Genomic DNA, 19,733 nt, shown 5'->3' with positions numbered 1-19,733 from the left:
TGGAATTAAGCTGATCAAGTAAATAGAATCCTCTCTAGACTACTACAAACAATTACTAAACTTCCCATAAAGTATTTGATCGCCTTAGGGAAAAACATTAGCCCTTTAGGCAGCAAAAAGGAGAGGAAAAGAACCCTAACCTTCCAACAAACAAGAATTAGGGATAAATATACTCTGTCCCAGTAACAAAGGGTAAGTAGTGCTCCTTCTTTACCATCAAATTATTTTCCAATGTTTGGAAATAAGCAGAACCCATTCAAAATAGAGAGAAATGCCAATTAGGTGTTTTTTATGAAATATCTTGACTGGCCAATTGAAGGCAGCAGGTAGATCATTAAAACTCCAGCAGAGCAGCTCCCGTGACTGGACTGAGCAGAAGTGAAGGAGAAGACTGTTCCTTTGTTTCACAGTTTCAGCCCCAGAAAGAAGTGCTCAAATTTGTTAAAGGCAGTTGCTCACAGCCTAAATGGACATATTTGACTCAGTCCTGTGCAGTCATGGGGCTGCATTCCAGAGGACGTGGCAAGCGCATGGGTTGCCCTTTAATTGAAATCCAAAACCTTGTGCTAGAGCCTGAATTGTGCCATCCAGATTCATGCAATAAGAACAGTGTGCAGCATCTGTGACATGCTAGCCTGCTCCTTTTGCAGGTCACACACACAAGCAAATCTGAAAGAACTATTCAGGAGTCCATTTAGCAGTGCCTGCATATGAGATGTAGCTAATGAGCCACTTAACCAACAACCGCTGCCATTAACACCCAGGCTGCCATTAACACTGTATCTATATGAAAAGGTAGGACAAAAACTTTACATCTGTAACACTGGTCAATTCATAACAGCTCCTCTTGAATATCAACTTGTGTGTTTGTATAGCTCCAGAAGCCTGACTTTAGTATTTCAAAGGCTGTTTTTCCCCCAAGAGAAAAAACCCAAATTCACAGTTATACTGCCTCAGAGTGATGTGCTGCATGGGTGAGTTATTCAGTCTTCCAAGCATAACTTCAATATGTCAGGTTTTCAGGTGTTCCCCTGAAGGGATGCACTTAATCATCAGTCCTTTCCATACACAGATAAAGTGACAGATCAACACTCAAATCTGATCTGGTGCATTATTTCTCCATAATGAACAAACTCAGCAGAGATGCAGAAACAACTCCAGCAGTTCTTGAAAACAGCTACTAGTTGATCCTAACTCCTGCATATCCTGGTGGTAGGCCATCGGTATCTGATGCAGAGCTCTGCCACTGTGTTGCATAATTACCTTGTTCCAGTTCCTTCAGCTTCTTTGTCAGCGATTCTATGCGAATGTGGAACTCTACAAGCTTTTCTTTCAGCTAGAAAAAAAGAGAAATAAGAGTACTAAAACTAGCAAAAAAATGTCCTAACGCTGCATCTTTAAATGATCTGCATCAAGCGCACTTTCAGTGGCTTAAGAGCAGCTCATTTTTAAGATGGAAAAATAATGGGGCTTGAATCTTTATACTGCATGTCTAGTACAGACAAAACCAGCACCCAAATCATAGGTCTGCACTACAAACTGGAGAGGGATGAACGTGTGCCAGCATCAGCACTTCCAGAGACGTAGGGAAGTACTCTAAGGAGATTCATTTACTATGATGAATCTGATCTTTCCTAGTTAAGTCATTACAAGTTTTCACACAACCAGAGACCTTCTTTGACAATATCTGGACAAACTGTTTCATCATTAGCTTAGGAATACATGCGGACACATTATTTATCAAAAAGCAAAGGCCGGATTCTTGAGCTTGTTCTAGTTAACAAGCAAACTCTCTACAGTCACATAATTTGTGTTTGCAATGAAGTATTATCATTGCATCTCAGCTTTACAAGTCTTGCCTGGATAAGATTTTTGCATTTTAGTCTCACTTGACCTGTAAAAACACTATGATCTTATGGACACTGGAAGATGATTTTAAAGAGGACAAAAGAAATGTCACAGGCCCATTAGAAGAGAAACTAAACTAGACAACTAAACAAAAAAAATGAAAAAAAAAAAAAGTAAGAAATAAGTAAACCCATGAACTGGGTACACTGGCTCTCTCCTACATACCATATGGGACAGACAATTTACTAAGATAACAACTAACCAGGTTACAGACAAGAACATCCAATTTAAACACCAAGGAAGGAGGAAGGTCCTAGTGCTGTCTCTGAAGCTACAAATACTGCCATGCTGTTTTGAGCTTACACAAACATAAATATAACTGTGCAAGTATCCCTTTCAAATTAACAAATTACTATTTTTTCATTCTTCAACAGTGATAACACAAGTAGTAATACTTAGGTGAAGTCTGTATAAATGATCCTTGGGTTTTTTCTTTTCATGGTATAGAGGTAAAAGGATAAAAAACTTTTGCCAGAAATTTAGCTACAACTGGATATGTTATGCAGATTAGGGGGCTTAGAAAATGTTCCATGTGTCTCACACATTGAGGCAGTCACTGTAATATAAGTCAGCATATTCTCAATCTTTTGCACTTAAAAAACCAGTAATTGTATCCATATTTTGGAACTAATATCCCAAATTATCAGCAGTTTAAAACTATTTTCCATTAATGTAGAGATTAATGTAGAACCCCTTACTTCCTTCACTTGTTTCTTTAAGGTCACAGCAGGAAAATCCACCTTAGAAGCTTCTATAACCATTTGGTTTTCTAAGAGATAACTGGAAAACAAAAGGGGATAGGGAAAAAAGCCACAAGAAAAACAGTTAAAAGCCACAAGAAAAACAGTTGCGTTCATTATTTAGACAGATTATTTAAGACAATTTTAAAGCAGATACAAAGTTGTTGCCAAAAGTAATCAATAATTATGAAAATATGAAAAACATAACAATGGTTTTACTTTGAGATCTTAAGATCCTCTCATCACCGGCTATAAGTAATTAAGTTTCTACAGTCAAGCCCTTAACCTGTCATGGAACTACTTTGATACCTTACATTAGCTAAGCAAATCTGGAAGGGAAGGAGACTTCAGCATTTCACTCAATTAAATTTAAACCCTTCCATTACATGAGGACACTCAAGAAGTGCAAGGCAAATCAAATAGATTCACATCAACACAAACAACTTAGACATCCAGGATGTTAAAATCCCACACCAATGTGCTCAGACAAAAGTAAAGTCACTTTAGCTGTTGGCCAGTTGTACAGTAACTTACAAATACCTGTGAAATCCCTGACTGTAGGAATACAGCGTACTCACCAGAGGATTCTGTCCTTGAAGAAACAGAACAAGCCTCGGAGATATGCCAGGTCACTGGCGGCAGAATGAAGGATGAAGCCCACAGACAAGCCACATGACCGACAGGATAATGCATTGTAAGCACTAAAAGGAGAAAGGGAAAAATATTTTTAAACAAAAGCTTTTGAAACCATAGATACTACATGTCTGTCGGACAACATCAAATCTTCAGTTCTATTAGGACAAAAACCCAAGACATAATAATGCTTTCTCATTAAAAAAATAACAGATACACAAAGAATGTGAACATAAACAGTTGGGCATGTTGTGCCCAAGTAATGAAATAATCTCTTCAATAAGTGAAGTTGCAATTATGGAAGAAAATACACGTCTTATTATCACAGAGTGGTTTAGGCTACACTACTCAAACAGGATTTAACTGATAAAACAACGCATATGCCAGGTCACAAACGTGAAATTTCCTCTTGGTAAAACAGATTATTGCTTCATGCAGAGAGAGGGGGTGGGAATAATAGAAAAAAAAAATAGCAAGTCTTATATTTAAAAAGTTCCCAGTCCTTATAGCTTGTAAAACAGCCTTTAAACATCTTTTATATGAGCTTCTGTAAGCCCTCAGATGACATTTTACGCCCCTCCCATTAGACCAGTCCCTGAGTTACCAAACCTGTTGCTAACTGTAGCCTAATGAATAGAGCAGCAGAAATTACCCGTTTTCAGTACTAAGAAAAACCAACCAAACAAAACACAGGAAAAACAAACAAACAAACAAACACCACCAAACCAAACACAACCCAGTGATGCTTTAATTCAGATAAAAGACCTTTTAGGGAAGGAAAGAAGGAGACCTAAACGGTAGGCCGTCTCTTACTGCATTGCTCAAATGCTCCTCTCCGCTACAAAGGTTAGAGCAGTAAAACTTTTGATTTTGACAGAAGCAAAAGCTACATCCCTACAAAAGGTTTCTCCATCCGAAGCGGTGAAGCAGAGGTACAAAAAGCACTTGGGAGTTTGCTAAGCCCCTCACGAGCCTCCGTGCACGAGCCGGAGGAGCCCCCGGGTCCCGGCCTTGACAGACCCGGCTTTGCCCGCCCGATTTACCGCGGCGGCCCTATGCCAAGAGAGCAAGGACTAGGAGAGCTACGCACCATCCCAGGAGCGGTTCCTCGAGGCCGATCAAGAGCGAATCCTCCCAGACCACATCACTGGTGACTTCTGCGGAGAGAGAGACGCGCTGCAAGCGAGAGCCCCCGGACCAACCTCAGCCCGGCCTGAGACCCGCCCCGCGGCCCCAGGGGCAGTGGCAGCGAGGGGTTGGCACCCCCCTCCCCGAGGAGACACTGACTGAAGCAGGCGAGGAAGCCAGACCGCGGCGCCTCCGGCGCGCACAACTTCAACGAGTCCCCCAACACCGTCCAGCAGCCGCGGCAGTGGAACACGGCGCACAGCTCCGGCAGCGGACCCTTCTGCCGCGGAGGCGACGCCGGCTCCGCAGGCGGCGGCAAGGGCGACGGCGGCGACGGCATCCAGGTAGCAGCGGCCGGGGAGGACGCCTGCTCCAGCACGATGGTCCCGACGAGCTGCGGGTCCTGGAACAGCTGCGGATCCTGGAGCAGCTCCCGCAGCTGCCGCCGCACCGCCATCTCCTCCCGCCGCGCGCTCGAGCGCGGCGCCCGCCCTCCGAGCCTCGCGATTGGAGCGCGGCTCACGGCTCTGCGCTGCCACTGGACAGTGGGCGCGTCAATCCTGGCCACCCGAGGTGATTGGGCAGCGAGCCGCACCGAGCGAAACTCCCCCTAGCCGGGAACGCCCAAGCGCACTCGAAAATAAGCACGCGCAGCGGAGCGCGTCGTCATTGGCGGTTCCCGCGCCCCGCCCCCGGGGCCCGTTTCCTGCCGCAGCCAATGGGCTGGCGCGGCGGGCAGTTCGAACGGTGAGGGTGGGCGGGCGCAGTGTCGGTTGGGCGCGCGGCGCGGGCCGGGGGTGCCGCCACCATGCCGCTCGCCTCGCCCCGCACCCTGGAGGCGCTGAAATACGTCGAGCTCCAGCGTCTTGCCAAGGCCGTCGGGCTGAGGGCCAACCTCCGCGTGAGTGGGGCAGCGGGGAGGGAGCGGTGCCAGGGAGCAGAGCGAGGGGTGGGCGGGGGAAGGTCCGGGTAATGAGGTTCCCCCTCCGCCCGGCCGTGAGCCCGGGGCAGCGAGTGTCTCGCCCGTCCCCGCGGGCGGTGCTCTCGGTATGGGGCCGCAGCCGCCGTCCCCTCCCGGCGCTAGTGGCGGTCTGGCCCGCGCGGTGCGTCCCGAGAGAAGCGGCCCGGCCGTGCGCCCCCATGCGGGGCTCGGGGGAGGGGGCGACACGGGGCTCTGGCCGTCCGGAGTCACCGAGGAGGGGAGGCTGCCCCGCCTCTCCTGTCCCCGGCCCATGGTGGCCCAGCTGCTCCTCTCTCGCCGCTGTTCCCCCGCTTTTTCCGCCCTCCCCTTCGGTGCGCGTAGGTGTGGTCAGTTGGTTGCTTTATTTGCGATTCGGAGTCGGAGGAGCAGAGACAGAAGGGTGCCTTCAGGGAGGGAAGCGTGTGTGGGCGTTTACCAGCCGCGGTTAAGGAGGAGAAGTTGAAGCTCTCCCCGATATTCTGCCTGGTGTACCCGTGGCACGGCCTGGCCTCTCCTGGCAGGCGCTGCCAGCAACGGGAGAAATCCGAAAACCTTGAGGAAAGTCCACGGCTTCGGTGGACAAGGGAGTTCGTTGTCCTGACTTGACTAAGAATTTTTCCTGGAGTTTTAGTTTTGGGATATTTTGCTCTAAAACTGCTAGTTCGGGTTTGAATTTGTGCTGATCTTTCCAGCCAGGTGTTTAAGAGCCTTTTGTAGCCCGAATTATCAATGGCGTGGTTTTGTTGTTGTATTATTGCTGTTGCTGTTGGATGTATGCAAGGGACAAAAGGTGTTTTGCATGTAGTATGGACAAGACAGAACTTTAATATGATTTCAATTCATGTTCAGCTGTGCAGTGTTGGTTAAAACAGCCTGTCTCATTCATCCTTGAACAATTAACCTTGTCTTAAAAACAGACAGACCGAAAGAAACCTAGTCAGGGAAATTTGCCTTTGTGCCTCGGTGGAGAATTAGCCACCAGCGTGCTTGTAACAAATGTGGATAGAGCTTTTCCCAAATCTTCGTTCTGCGGCCTTAAGCATTTTCCCTAATTTGCCTTGAATGAAGCCTTTGGCACCTTATTCCATCGCATTCAGGAAATGTTCTGCTTGTTTGTTTGATCAATTTAGAGGTCACTGGTTATGTTTATGCAGGTTTTTGTTTGATGACTTAATGGCCTATTAGGCTCATAAATTGCTTTGATTTCTCTCCAGGCAGACAAACTGTTGGAATCATTGAAGCAACACTTCAAAGAAACAGAACAAGAAAATATGGTAATAGATGATAAATCAGCTATTGTTTTTAAGAGATATAAACTTAAATTTATAACCAGTAGGATGGGGTGTGTGCTGGAGGGTGGTTCTGACCGTGATGTGAACTGTAATAGAAATACCTTTTTCTTCTTAGTGCCCTTACCTTAATGTACTCATATACTGATAGAAATAGGTATGCTAATGTTAGTTTTGAAGTGGCCTCCCATATGACCCAAAGCTGTTTTCCTTTCAGCTGCAAAAATTAATAATGTATTTTTCAGCATCGGTACAAAATTAGTCTCTGTAAACACTAACACCTAATTTCCATTGAACAAGTCTCAGGTTTTGCCTGTTTAGCTCCAGACAATAGTCAGTACCAAATATTTTTATATTTTATTTATTTTGCATGTCTAGATAGTAATTGGAAAACATTTTGCATTTATTATGATTTACTTACACTAGCACTGTAATGAAAGTGATAGAGTTGTGCTATTCCCTTTATTAATTTCTTAAGCTATTATTTTCTTAACTTTTTTTGTTAATTTTTTTGTAAGCTGAATTATTTTGTTGAGTGTGGTGATGTTTTTTGTTTTTGATAAAAAACAATTCAGCATCTGCTTTTTCTAAAATGTATCTCCCTTTAAGTGCTTCCTTTAAAAATCTTTAAAGGTTTGAGGGAGTGCTGTAATCCTTGTCAGCTTATTATTAAAAATTTCTTTTGGTGAAGAGTGTTCCACAAATGTACAAGTCTGGGAGGATTGCAGCATTATACAAGTTAGATTTCAAATATGAAATATTAGGCTTTTATAATCTTATTAAAATACAATATAATAAAACAATCATAGAAATTATTTTGAGAGTCCTCAAACAAAGAGCTTTGATGTTTAGGGAAATCTAGATATTGCCAGTTTCGTGATTACTGTGCTGCTAAATGGCATGCTTGCTACTGTTTTTCCTCTGTGTGAAATACTTTTTCCAATAATAAAATTGAAACTGTCCCTGGAGTATCTAATTCATGTTTGTTTCAGCTATCTCTGACATTATAGTATTTTTCTGCTACAGGATCCTGAAAAGAGTGCATCTGCTTCCATCAAATTGGATGAACTGAGCAATCAGAAAATTGGGCCTGATTCAGGGTGTTTTATTACAAAAAGATATTGCAATGAAAAGAAAATAACCAGAAAAAAGAGGAACTTCCATGAGGAAACTAATACCAGTGAAGAAAACCCAGTGCTTTCTGATGAGAAAGAGGTGACATGCATTGCTTGGTTTTGTCTCCCCTTCCTCTGAGCGTAATTTAAACACAATTGATTTCTTTTTTACCACCATTTAGAGATGGTATACATTTATATATGTGTGTGTGTGTATATATATATATAAGAATTTCATACACAATGTTCTGGTATTGGACTTATGTACTTTCTAGCACTGACTTTTCTCTATCTTAACTATGTGCTATTCCATAATAAACAGACATTACTTGCTAGTCATTGCTTCAAGGAAATAAATTCCTCTAAGAAATATACAATACCAAGCACTTTATCTGAGTGTAAGGGTGCTTTTACCTGGTTCATCATAGTATTCTGAATATTAAGATAGTTTCAGAATTTATCTAAAATAAGGCTGTTCTCACTTTTTTAATACAGAAAAAATAATCAGAAGTTGCACCATTGCCTAAACTTCACAATTTTTTTTTATTGTGAGTGTTGTATGACTGAGGGAGAGGAAGTTTCAAGGTGAGATGGACGTAGGATTCTTTTTCTCTAGAGTTACAAGGAGTAGCTAAACTAAGAACTGTCTGAAAGACTTTTAATGCTCTAAGGAGGGAAATGAGGAGATGAAGTGTTAGAAAATTATACAGTAACCAAAGCTCCAACAGTGAAAAGTAACATACCCAGTGAATTTATTTTTACTTGCAAATAATTATTTCTTGTCAATAAAGGCAATTTTATACTAAAATGTTGGAGCTGTGCAGGTGAAAGCTTTCTAATATATCTGTTTGTGAAGTAACAAGGTAAATATTTCTCAGGTTAATTCAGAAAATCTCAATCTCCCAACCAAAGCAGACTCAATTGTAAGGTTAGACCACAGTGCTTAAGGCTTTATCTAATCTCATGTTGAAACCCCCTGACATGGAGGCTATGCAACTCACTGGGCAACCTGTTCCACTGATTCACTGTTCTCAGAAAAGCAGCCTTTCTTTGGAACAGAAAGGAACAAACAATTGGAAGAAACTGTTTGAATGAAGTATGTTTAAATTGCAGGTGCATTCTGAAATGAAAGAAAACGAAGAGCCTCAGGATGAGCATAAAAAGGGACAGAATGTATTCCGAAACAAGAAACAAGTAACTGAAAAGAGGGCTATTGAGAATGCAGGGATGGGTACTGGTCAGAAGAAACAAGCTGAGAAGACTTCTACTAAAATCAGGGGAGATGAATGTAAGTAAAAAATTGAAAAAAGCAACTTTAATAATTTGTACTACTTAAAATAACCAGAAAGTACATTTTATTTTGTTATGAAGATTTTTGTGGCATGTCTGGTGATTAGTACTTTATTTGGGGATACCAGAAGAAAATATGTCTGGGTGTTTTTTTTTTTTTACATATTGTTACATAAACCCACAAATTCTGCACTGTAGCAATTCTGCTGGCTTTGACTTCAGAACTCTGGACCTGATGTTTTCAGTGAAGGAGTTCTGAAAGGTCTGAGTGCATTTGAGTCTTGCACTTCCGAAAGGATCAGTGCATTTTGGAATATCCCTGAGGTTGTTACTTGGCTCCTTTAACAGCTGGCAAGGAAAGGAGAGCTTGCTTCCTAAGGCTTCATTTATCTTTTCCTACAGATGAACAGTTTTATCTTGTTTTTCCCAGGAGTAAAATTAGTAGAAAAGAATGTACAGACAGAATCCTTTATAACTGGTTTGAACTACCTAACCTTATCTATATTCCAGTGCATCATTTTTCCATCTGGTGGTTTTTTTAGTCCTTCAAACATGATACCACTGCAAATATTAATTAATTTATCCCCCACTCCGTTGTGTATGAGCTGACAGGAAGAAATGAGTTCATCTAATCAATCTGATAATTTATTGGTATTGTGGATCTGTCAAGTAAGATATATATATAGCTTTATTTGCTCTGGTTAGGCTATGTGTACAGTCTGTAAGCTGGATTATAGATATTCTTGCTGTTCAGTGGAATTTATAAGGACAATCTTATGGGAGACCACCTATAATTTTGAAATTAGCTTAGTAGGATTTTCAAGGAAGGTTATTTTTAAAAACAGAAGCACTAGAGTATTGTGGAGGATGCTTGGGTTGAGGCAGCATTCATCCTGACAGCTGGTACAGTACTCATACCTTCTTGTAACCGTAGTTACAAGTGTCTGTACTACTTTCTATGTTGTGTTTTTGGGGGGTTTTTTTGTGGTTTTCTTTGGTTGATTTGGGTTTTTTTCCCAGTAATTTCAGAGCGAGAGTTGTTACAGGCGAATACTATGTCTGCATTTAATGTTAATAAGGTGATTTTTCAACAATTATTTTCAACAACACCCCATTATTTTCTTCTAATGAGGATTTCTTTCAATATATTAGGGTCATCCATGTTTACTTTTAAGGGGATGTGAAGGAACAGAAAAACAAATGTTTGCTTTTTATATGCAAATGCTGAACTTGATGTGAAGTCTTTACCTGATTTTTTTTTTTAAATTAATCAGTAAAATGTGAACATGAGCTTAATAATAGACTTGAGAGCAGAGAGAAAAAAAAAGAACTCAGACTCTCTGTATGTATATAAGGCAGTGGCAGAAAAGCTGGGCAAAAGGTATTTCTTCTTTATTATCAACATTTAAAAACCACAGATGAAGACCTGTGAATTTAAAAGTTGCTTTTGCTTACCACAAGCACAGTTCTCTTTTTAACTTTCACTGTAAAATACTTTGTCATAAGATACTAACCTCACGGGACTGTAAGATTCGTGCTGGGCTTGTAGCTTGTCAAGACGTGCTATTACTGACAAACCAATTAAAACACTTTGGAGAGACTTAAGACATATTCCAGCTCTTTTTATTTCTCAAAACCTGAACCCACTTTGATGAGATAAGGTGTGTTTTGGAACAAATTCTTTTAAAACCATTGTGATGACTTTAAGATGTTTTCCAGGAGTTCTAATGATTTTGTTCAATCTTACTGTACCAGGTGATGCTCATCACGCAGGAGGGAAGACCCCTTTATCTGTAGGCCATGCATCTAGGTCTGCAAAAACAGGGACGAAAGCTACTACACCAAGTAAGACAACCTACCATCTTTAGAAATAGATGTGTTTTAATGTGTGTAAAGGGAGACTTGACTTAGTTTTTTATAACTCAGATTTCTATTTTTGCTCAAAGAAGAGAACATCCTCTCTTTAAAAATCAAACAAACAAAAAAATTTCCCAAAGGTTACATTTTAAGGTACTTATTCCAACTTGTAAATTCAAAGTAGTAAATGACTGGCATGTATATTATAAAACTGTTATTGAACATTTTGATGTCTTTTGGATATAATACTTGCATTAATGATTTTCAAAGAGGAGGAATACATGCCATTACTCCTGCTTGTTTATTTTTCACTTTATAAATACTACTGTTCTGCTGTATTACTATGTATTAGCTTATTTTCATCACTTCTTAAAATGCATTCATTAGTTTAAATTTAGAAGTACTTACTGTTCTCTTTAACTGCAGAATTTGGGGGTTAGATGATCTTTAAAGGTCTCTTCCAACCAAACCTGTTCTGTGATTCTGTCATTCTCTGGAGCATGCACCAGGTAACTGTGGTCACATAGCTGGTGAAATAGGTTCTTTTCCATTCTGTTTGGCCAGGTGTGTATGCAGAGGGATACTTTTTCTTTGAGGCCTTAACAATAGGTGTTGCAAAATTCTCCTATTAAGTATTAAACTTCTTTAGAGCATATTAGATCTGTGAATCTTCTTTCTTAGACTTTAAAAGGTTGCACGAGGCTCACTTCAAGAACTTGGAATCTATTGCTGATTACATGGAGAGAAAAAAAAAAAGGCATGAAAACTGTACCAGTTCGCTCAGCACAGCCAAGGTAACTGATAACAGAGGAAGATATCTGTTGTTCCCATATTCATTTATTTCCAGGGCCTCTCTGTAAGACTCCCTCTGTCTTAGAGTCTCTTTAGAGCAGTAAGTATCTGGTCACGTGAACAAACAGCAGAATGTTATGATGAATGAAATTTAACTTAGTCCTATATAACTAATTATATATAGTTATTTGTATATAACATTGTTTTGCCAAGAGACAAGAGACAGCACAAGAGACACAGACACGAACTTTAAAGAGCAAGTGTATAAATTTACTATAGCTCAAAACAGCAAAGAATTACAAAAAGATAAGCTTGGCGATGCACCTGATCATTACTGCAAAGTGTCTGTAGTGATTAAGAAAGATACATCACCAGTTACCCTTTAATGCAACATCATCCAGACTCGCATGTCAGCTGGGGAGCCCCAATTGCAGCAAAGGGTGGGAGAACCACTCCCAGTAACTGGGAAATCCTACGCACTGCATCTACTCGTAGGTGAGGCTTCCATCTTCACTGTGAAAAGGGCTTGTGAAAAAAGCTTTTATACTGGTAAACAAACATGCTTACATCACTGCTTAGTGCGGAAAAACATCGGAATTTCTTCTCTCCTGGGGTTTCATCCAAAGCCTGGCCAGGGCTCAGAGAAAAATCAGGGGAGTCAATTTGGACTGTTTAATGTTGAACAAGGCCAGCCATCTACTTTCATGGCCTTGACGAGTCTCTAAATTCAGAAGCATAGATACATTCATATTTCATTAATGAATAGATAGAAATCTTTGTTAATAAGCAGATACCTGTATGTCTTACTAACAAGCATGCATGTCTACGCAGATGTAGTCTTATTATACTATATATTTTACTAATGATTATACAGAATTTTAGCTAATAAGCAGATACATAACTAAATATAACATTAGGTTGGAAGGTTCATCTAGAGGTCAGCCCTGGCTCAGGGCCTGGTGTTCAGGCCTCAGCACTTCAAATACATACGTTGTATAACTTTTTATATATTAACAGTGTATAGCTATAGGAACCAACAAATAACTTGTTTGAGTTAAAATAATTATGTCACAACTACTTCTGTGGAAGATCTCCTGGAGCTTTTGTTTACAACTGTTTGAATTGCTGTGGAACTTTAGGGGATAGGCTGTCTTTCAAAGAGCAGCAATTAAATATTCATTTCCTCTTTTATGCCTTAAAGAACTATTGTCCAATGGCTGCATATAACTCTCCTTTGAAATATATGCAATATATATTGTTCTTAGTGTCCCTGACACTCACTTCTTACATTTAACCCTCGCATGGGTCAAAGCTGGACCTCTTGCAAGTGTGGCAGATCCTAGAGAAGTGACAGTAATGCATCAATGAATATATAAATATGTCAATGGATATGGAATTGTTCAGGTTGGAAAAGACCTTTAAGATTGTTGACTCCAACCATTATCCTAGCACTGCCAAGTCCATATCAAAACAGTAACACTGAAACTCCTGAGCACTACATTTCTTTATGGCATACATGTATCAATGCATACTTGAGACAGATTACTGTTGGCAGGTGCTGAACATCCCTTAAAAGCATCAGAAAAAGGAACTCCATATTACAGTTCTAAGGTATATATTTTTGGATCAGGATCAGTTTAAAAACAATAAAACTATTCATGTTTAAAATATGCATTTAAAGAAATAAAAGGGAAAAAAACTGAAGAGGCTATGCTTATGATTCGCTGTGTATTTTCCTCTTGGCTGCTTTTCAGATAAATTTTTAGCGGAGTCTGGTAACTCATTATTTGATTTTTCCCTAGAAACGAGCCAGTGGCAAAGCACTTTTATTCAGCCCAAATCCTGCAAGAGGTAGATTCTCTACCACCTGCACTCCTGGTAACCTCCGGCGCTCACCACGCAATTCTCTGAATGCTGCAAATCGGAGTATTTTATCCCAGAAATCTTCATTTAATCCTTCTGTTCTTTCAACATCCAAAATGAATGTCAGGTAAAAAGAACAAAACAAAACTAACAGCAAGCCATTTGATAAAATACACATGAAATAATCAACACTGACTGTGATTTTACTATATTATTTCTATTCTAAACATGAACTGTGCAAGACTAATTCTGATTACTAACTTTCAGCCTAGCATTATGGCTGGTTTAAGCCTTACTGTGCTGTTACTATCTTCCTTCTTTGTTATGTCTGTTGATAGCAGAATCTCACATCTGAGCTTCTATTTTGCTAAACCAGGCAAGCAAATTATTTTTCTTACTATGTTAGGTTTTCCATTTTGTCAGACAACCTATCAGTGTCTGTTATATCTAAATTAATTTATCTTTGAGATTTCTTAACCAGAACTGTATTCAGTATTCCAGGTGAGTCTTGCAATGGACTCATCATTCGGGGTTTTTAGCTACTCTCACTTCCTTTTGTCCTCTATTTCCCCTCCCCCTCACTGTCACAGCAGGGATTGTCTTGTGATTGACTACTATAAGCAGATTGTTTCTAGCAGATGGGAACTAAGTTCATACTAGTAAGTCATGAGGAATTGCTAAATGAACGAACTCATACTCAATGCTACTATTTTATCTCGTTTCCTTTTAAAACATCATGTGTATGTCATTATTCCTCCACAGTAATCTAATTCTCTATTAATGTTTGTTTCATGAACTTGTTATCAGAAAAATTAATAAGCTAATAAAATTTACTGAAGTCTTAATCAAGAAACCTTTTAAAAGAAGGAATCAAAAGGACAGACTTTATGGCGTTGCATTGACAAATGTCCTTTTGCTTGGTTTTCTTTTTAGTGAGTCCTTGTCTGTACTATTCCTTAGTTAGTTTTTAACTATTATACTAATTCTGACTTTAATCATTTTACTAAACTTTCCACAGTGACTGAAGTTCTGATTAGACATTCTCCCTTGCTAACAATACATGGTTGTTCTCAGGTCTTGGTTGTGTTACTGTCCATTTCTCTGATGACCTTCACTTTTCAACGTTTGCATGCCAACGTTATAGCTGCTGGGGCTTTTTGTCCCTGAATAAAGTGTATGTGGTGTTGTTATTGTGAAGTCAGATAATGCAACTTCTAATATTGATAACTGATAATATAAAATTATGTGACTGGAATGCAGGTATTTTGCTGTTCAAAGGTCAAAATCAAGTTTATAAACTTACTAGCTTTGTTTCTACTTTAAAAGTCCTCTTTTTGATTTCAGTAAATAACAACAAATGAAAAAAGTAACCATTCCCCCTCTAGTGTCTTGTTGGATGATCTTTGTCTCCACTGCAGCCCTCATTGATGCTTAGCAATATGTAATCCATTGATCCAAAAATGCACTGAGGTGGATCTTGCAAGCTGTACTTCATCATAAACTTGCTAGCCCACAAAACATAGCTTTCTTCAACATATACTTCACTGTCTTTCCAAATCTTGCAGGCTTTTAGCTTATTCTCAGTACCTTTTTGATAAGGGTGTTTCTTCATGCATGCAAGATTTTGAATTTTCTTTCATGTGTTTATATATATGTGTACACATACATATGTATTCACACATACACATTAAGAATGTGTATATACACATATACATACAGTATGTATGTGCATCTTGGTATGCAAGTAACTTGTGTGTTCTGACTAAAATTTTGAGCTTCATCTTGTAATCTTTTGAGTTGCAGCATTCTGTTAATTAATATTCTTTCTTAATTTGGATTTTAAAACTAACAATAGTGACATGTAATGCTTTACTACAGAATCCAAATATAAAGTAAATCATATCTATTGCTGAAGAAATCTACTATCTTATTGCATCCAAATACATTTGCTTTCCAAAATAACAAGCAAGTGAGTTCTTTGTAATTCCTAATATCCTTTACTGCTATTGATGATGGCTCATAACTCGAAAACTGTTATACCAGGAAGGCATTTTAGTGCAGTTGATACATGAGCTGTGAATATCTTATATATGCAAGAATATCTTATATATGTAAGAAAAGCAGAATGCAGAACTTTCTGTATTCTGGCACATTGCTTACATTCCTTGTAGGTGACTAAATATGTCTTCATATTTCTAACTATTTTCAGGTTCTCAGAAGCCACAAAAGATAATGAGCACAAACGCTCTCTTACCAAGACTCCATCTCGAATGTCTCCATACATGCAGGAGATTTGCACACCTGACACTCAAAAGAACTGCAAACCAATAAGTCAGAAAAACAGCAAGGGAAATGCAAGAAATAATGATCTGACTGCACCAAAGGGTAAAGTGGATGGTGAATATTTGGCTCTTTCAGATCAAGACTTTTGTGATAGTGAATTATTATATAAATTGTCATGTAGTCCCAGGTCTTAATTTAATTTTCTATTTTATGATTGATTCTTTAGAAACTGCAATGTTTTGTTTCATTTGTTTTCCAGTGGCTTGAGTAAAAGGGTTGGGTGCCAAGACATAAACATACGGTACCTAGCTACCTATAGAAAAGAGGATAGAAAATCTTCTAGACCTTTAGGGCCTACATAGCAAAAGATTGTTATTGCAGATACAGGGAGACCCTGTCTGTGGTGACAGGAGTTCCCAATGCCTTCTCAGAGATTTCATTCTCCTTGTGGAGTTAGCATTCATTAGGCTTTTAGCTGTGTTTTAGGACAACCAGCCTCAGCTGGTTGATTAACTCCCAAACTAAAACTTAGAAAAAACTGTAAGTCTTCTGATTGCTAAGAATCTTTGCACCAGCACAGCTCTGCTATCTAGCCACTGATATCCTTAGTATCACTGGCCTATTGGCACAGGCCAAGAACCCAGAGCTTCTTGGTTTGCTCTGTAACAATATTGTTTGTTTAATGTGAAAAGCCACCCAGTTCCACATAGAGACTAGGAAACACAATTTGCTCAGAAGTATTAGCAAAACAGATGAAGCTGTATATGCTCTTAGATAGTATAATCATACCAAAAGGGCTAGTACTCTGCAACTCTTGCCCTCTCCAAACCTGGAAACTCCCTATTTCAGGCAAGCTGTATTTGTGCAATGCTATTGTTAGAGGTAGCAGACAGTAGCATTTAATGGCTCTTTGGTCTTGATAATTGTAAGATGGTCTTCACAGGCACTTCCCAACTTTGTGTGTACAGCATTTCTCTTGTTACTGTAATAATGATATTGTGATGCCTTTTGTAGTTATCACTCCCTTCAAGTTTGGAGCTCAATCTGCAGAACCCACAAGCACAAAAAAGACATTTGATCTCAAAGCAAGTCTCTCGAGGCCACTTCGGTATCAGCCACATAAAGGTACTGTGATCCTTTGCAGCTCGTGTTGGTCACACCCCTTATACTCAGCTGCTGGCAGGGAGTACTCAGGGAGGCATTGATACAAATTGTGATAGCAAACTTTATAGTCTCTTTTCCTGTCCCTTTTCCTTTCTCTCTGGATTCCCACACAGTCTGTGGACTGATGTAAGATTTCTACATAATATATGCTTCAAGAGCTTTGCTACTGAAGATTAAGACTTTATGACTAAAAGCCCACCAATACAAGAATAAGCATCCTTGTATTCCACTGAATGATGTTATGTACAAGAAATAGGAAGCATTCCTACATAATTAGACTTTTTTTTTTTTTTTGAAGTGCACTATTGTTTCAGAAGCTGAACTCTGTGTGGTGAGTTCTACTTTTAAGTGCAGTCATCCATTTCTACTTTTAGAAGGACTACTTGTAGGGAATTGGCTGGTGAAACTGATAATGCAGCTTGAAAATGCATTTCATCTTCAAGTCAACCAGCAAAAAACAGGCTAGCTAGGAAAAAATTCATGATAAGAAGTTAAACACATGGTTACTAAACTAGTAAAGTGGTTTCTCTTTTTGCCCCTAAACTGTAGGACGATTAAAGCCATGGGGAGATTTTAAAGAAAACACTGTCCTCAATAAGTCTGGTGGTAGCAATATCTCTTCACGTAAGAAAGATTACAAACAGCCACATCTCCAGACAAGGTTAGTACACCACTAGTCTTTGTATGAGTAGTGTTATTTAAAATAATATGACTCATTCTTCTTGAGATTTAAATATACAGTGCAGGAAAAAATCCTTTTGTATTAAAGCTATTTTTGTTTCCGATGACTGTTCAATATCAGGAAGGCCAGCAAGGATGGCTGGTCTGAATTTGTTAGACTTTATTTTCCATGAAAGTTATCAGTTCTAGAGTTTGGAGATTTACCTTCACCTTGGAAGAAGCTGGCAACAGACATGTTGCTGCCTTGACTGCTAGACCTTTATGTCTAAGAAGTAATTGCCTGAATGTGTGTTCAGTCCAAAATGGTACAATTCTCTCTAGCTATGGCAAATGCAGCACACTGATAAAAGTAGTATTAAGCCCCAGTCAGTTTCAGATTCCTTTGGTTGCTTGTGTCTCTACCTTTAGTATAACTTGATATGGTCCATCTCTCTTCTTTTTCCCCTTTAGGGAAGAAAGGCGTGAGAAACATGAGCAAGAGAGAAAAAAGAAAAAGGCTCAGGCTCTCGGAAACCGTAGAGGAGTATCTGTGTGTTAGGATGAATAAGAAGTAACTAAGAAATCACTGTAAATACTGGTCCTGTCATGTAAATATTTGTGTTGTCTGTATGGTTCAGGTTGCTATCAGCTAGTGGAATCCAGAGAGCAGTTAATGAGACATTGTATCTGAGCATATTTCTGTGATCAACTTCTCCAATGGGATGAGAGTTCTAGACTTTCAGGAGCTTAGACCTCTCTCTTGTTGCTTCATAATGTTTCAACTAATTTAAATGAACATGTTAAAGAAGAAAATGTAAGTGAAAAAAAGATGCTCAAGAAGCCTCCTTGCAGAACAGACTTCTGCACCAGCATTTGTTGCCTCCTAGAATGCAGGCTTTGGATAACAAGCATCAAAATGTTCCACTTGTAAATTACAGGAATTGGAGATACCTATTCTCTGGATCAATCCTTAAATTCTCTAAAAGTTACAGCAATTATTCAGCATTTCTAATTGCATGCTTATGGCATAGTAGAGAATTTCAAAGAGAAGAAAAAATATGCAAGCTCTCTGGAAAACTAAAAGCTTGCAGCATAACATAATTATAAGCTATCTTATTTTAAAATAAGTCACAACCGAGAATTTACAGATTACCAACTGAATGCTTTGAACAGTTAAGGTTGTTTTGTTCCTTTCTATGGTAAATAGCAATGCTAACAAAATTATTTTGCTTTTTATTCCTGTGATGCTTAAAAGAGATCGTAGTAGTGTTGAAGCACATTCAATACCTTAGATTTAAAAGCAGTTGTTATTTTTTACTTTTAAAAAATACATAGATAAGCTTTCTGGATTTGTTATGGATAGAACTGGAAGAGTAATTTACCAGTTGTAATCTCAGATATTGACCAAATAAATGTTTCACTGAATTTAGTGTCCTATCAAATATATGTTGCAATGTCAAGAACAAGCAATTTTTTTAATGAAGTTAATGGTGAAGAAAATAATATTTTGTATATATCGTGTTTTCAATGGTTATATCATCTAGTGTACTATCTATAACTGCTTCCTTAGTGTAGCAGTAGTTTTGTTCACACTTGTATTTACTACTCCATGCCTTTTATTGTGTCATGTTTTCCTTACCAACCAGCCTGCCTACCACTTCATGAAAGCATGTTTGGTCTGGTATCTTTAGAAATAATAACCCTCATTACTTCTCTCCAACAACCTTAGCTCTGTAACGCTGCAGGATTATCCTCATGAGCTCTAAAGGAAAACCCAAGCCTGCTGCATAGCTACTGTTTCAATCTTGGCAGCAGCAGATTTTTCTTTTTTTAGCTATCTGGAGGAGCCAAAGCTAAAGGTTGCAATACTTCAGTCTTTTCCACTTCTTGGTGCTGCTGTTTGTAAATCTCAGCAGCTGAGTCACACTTAAGCACCAGTCCTCAGGGGATAAATTCTCATCAGACTTTTTTTTGGTTTAAAACTAGCCAGGTTCAAGTGTTTTACAACTGTCAACAAACCATGTAATGTATAAAATGAAAGTAGTGTACA

The 19,733-nt window shown here is 39.2% G+C and overlaps 2 protein-coding genes across 3 annotated transcripts; one reads left to right on the top strand and one right to left on the bottom strand.

Moving 5' to 3' along the window:
* Window positions 1–1,097: 1,097 nt before the first annotated feature.
* On the bottom strand, window positions 1,098–5,054 carry OIP5 (Opa interacting protein 5). Its single transcript, XM_027642300.1, has 5 exons — window positions 4,569–5,054; window positions 4,372–4,438; window positions 3,227–3,349; window positions 2,607–2,688; window positions 1,098–1,336 (listed from the first exon to the last, which is right to left on the bottom strand). Exons 1-5 carry the CDS (start codon window positions 4,864–4,866, stop codon window positions 1,181–1,183), a joined length of 726 nt encoding a protein of 241 aa, XP_027498101.1. The 5' UTR covers window positions 4,867–5,054; the 3' UTR covers window positions 1,098–1,180.
* Window positions 5,055–5,174: 120 nt separating this feature from the next.
* On the top strand, window positions 5,175–19,108 carry NUSAP1 (nucleolar and spindle associated protein 1). 2 transcript variants are annotated; one of them, XM_027642296.1, is made up of 11 exons: window positions 5,175–5,310; window positions 6,585–6,644; window positions 7,686–7,874; window positions 8,888–9,062; window positions 10,820–10,909; window positions 11,603–11,715; window positions 13,516–13,703; window positions 15,786–15,973; window positions 16,874–16,984; window positions 17,573–17,684; window positions 18,155–19,108. In XM_027642296.1, the coding sequence occupies exons 1-11, from the start codon at window positions 5,218–5,220 to the stop codon at window positions 18,240–18,242; spliced, it is 1,407 nt and encodes a 468-aa protein (XP_027498097.1). In that variant the 5' UTR covers window positions 5,175–5,217; the 3' UTR covers window positions 18,243–19,108. The 2 variants fall into 2 exon arrangements, with proteins under 2 accessions (XP_027498097.1, XP_027498098.1); XM_027642297.1 differs by having other exon boundaries at window positions 5,176–5,310; window positions 15,786–15,961.
* Window positions 19,109–19,733: the final 625 nt, after the last annotated feature.

Source organism: Corapipo altera, unplaced genomic scaffold, assembly GCF_003945725.1.
Source record: "Corapipo altera isolate COAL_440 unplaced genomic scaffold, ASM394572v1 23b, whole genome shotgun sequence".
Classification (NCBI taxonomy): Eukaryota; Metazoa; Chordata; class Aves; order Passeriformes; family Pipridae; genus Corapipo; species Corapipo altera.
Note: the sequence above shows the minus strand (reverse complement) of the source record. Positions and strands in the feature narration are given on the sequence as shown.

Coding starts and splice junctions, on each gene's coding strand:
- NUSAP1 (XM_027642296.1), top strand. CDS start 5,218: ATGCCGCTCGCCTCGCCCCGCACCCTGGAGGCGCTGAAATACGTCGAG. Junction 13,704..15,785: donor ACATCCAAAATGAATGTCAG/GTAAAAAGAACA, acceptor AACTATTTTCAG/GTTCTCAGAAGCCACAAAAG. Junction 16,985..17,572: donor TCGGTATCAGCCACATAAAG/GTACTGTGATCC, acceptor CCTAAACTGTAG/GACGATTAAAGCCATGGGGA.
- OIP5 (XM_027642300.1), bottom strand. CDS start 4,866: ATGGCGGTGCGGCGGCAGCTGCGGGAGCTGCTCCAGGATCCGCAGCTG. Junction 3,350..4,371: donor GAGGAACCGCTCCTGGGATG/GTGCGTAGCTCT, acceptor TTCTCCTTTTAG/TGCTTACAATGCATTATCCT. Junction 2,689..3,226: donor TTCAAGGACAGAATCCTCTG/GTGAGTACGCTG, acceptor TTTGTTTTCCAG/TTATCTCTTAGAAAACCAAA.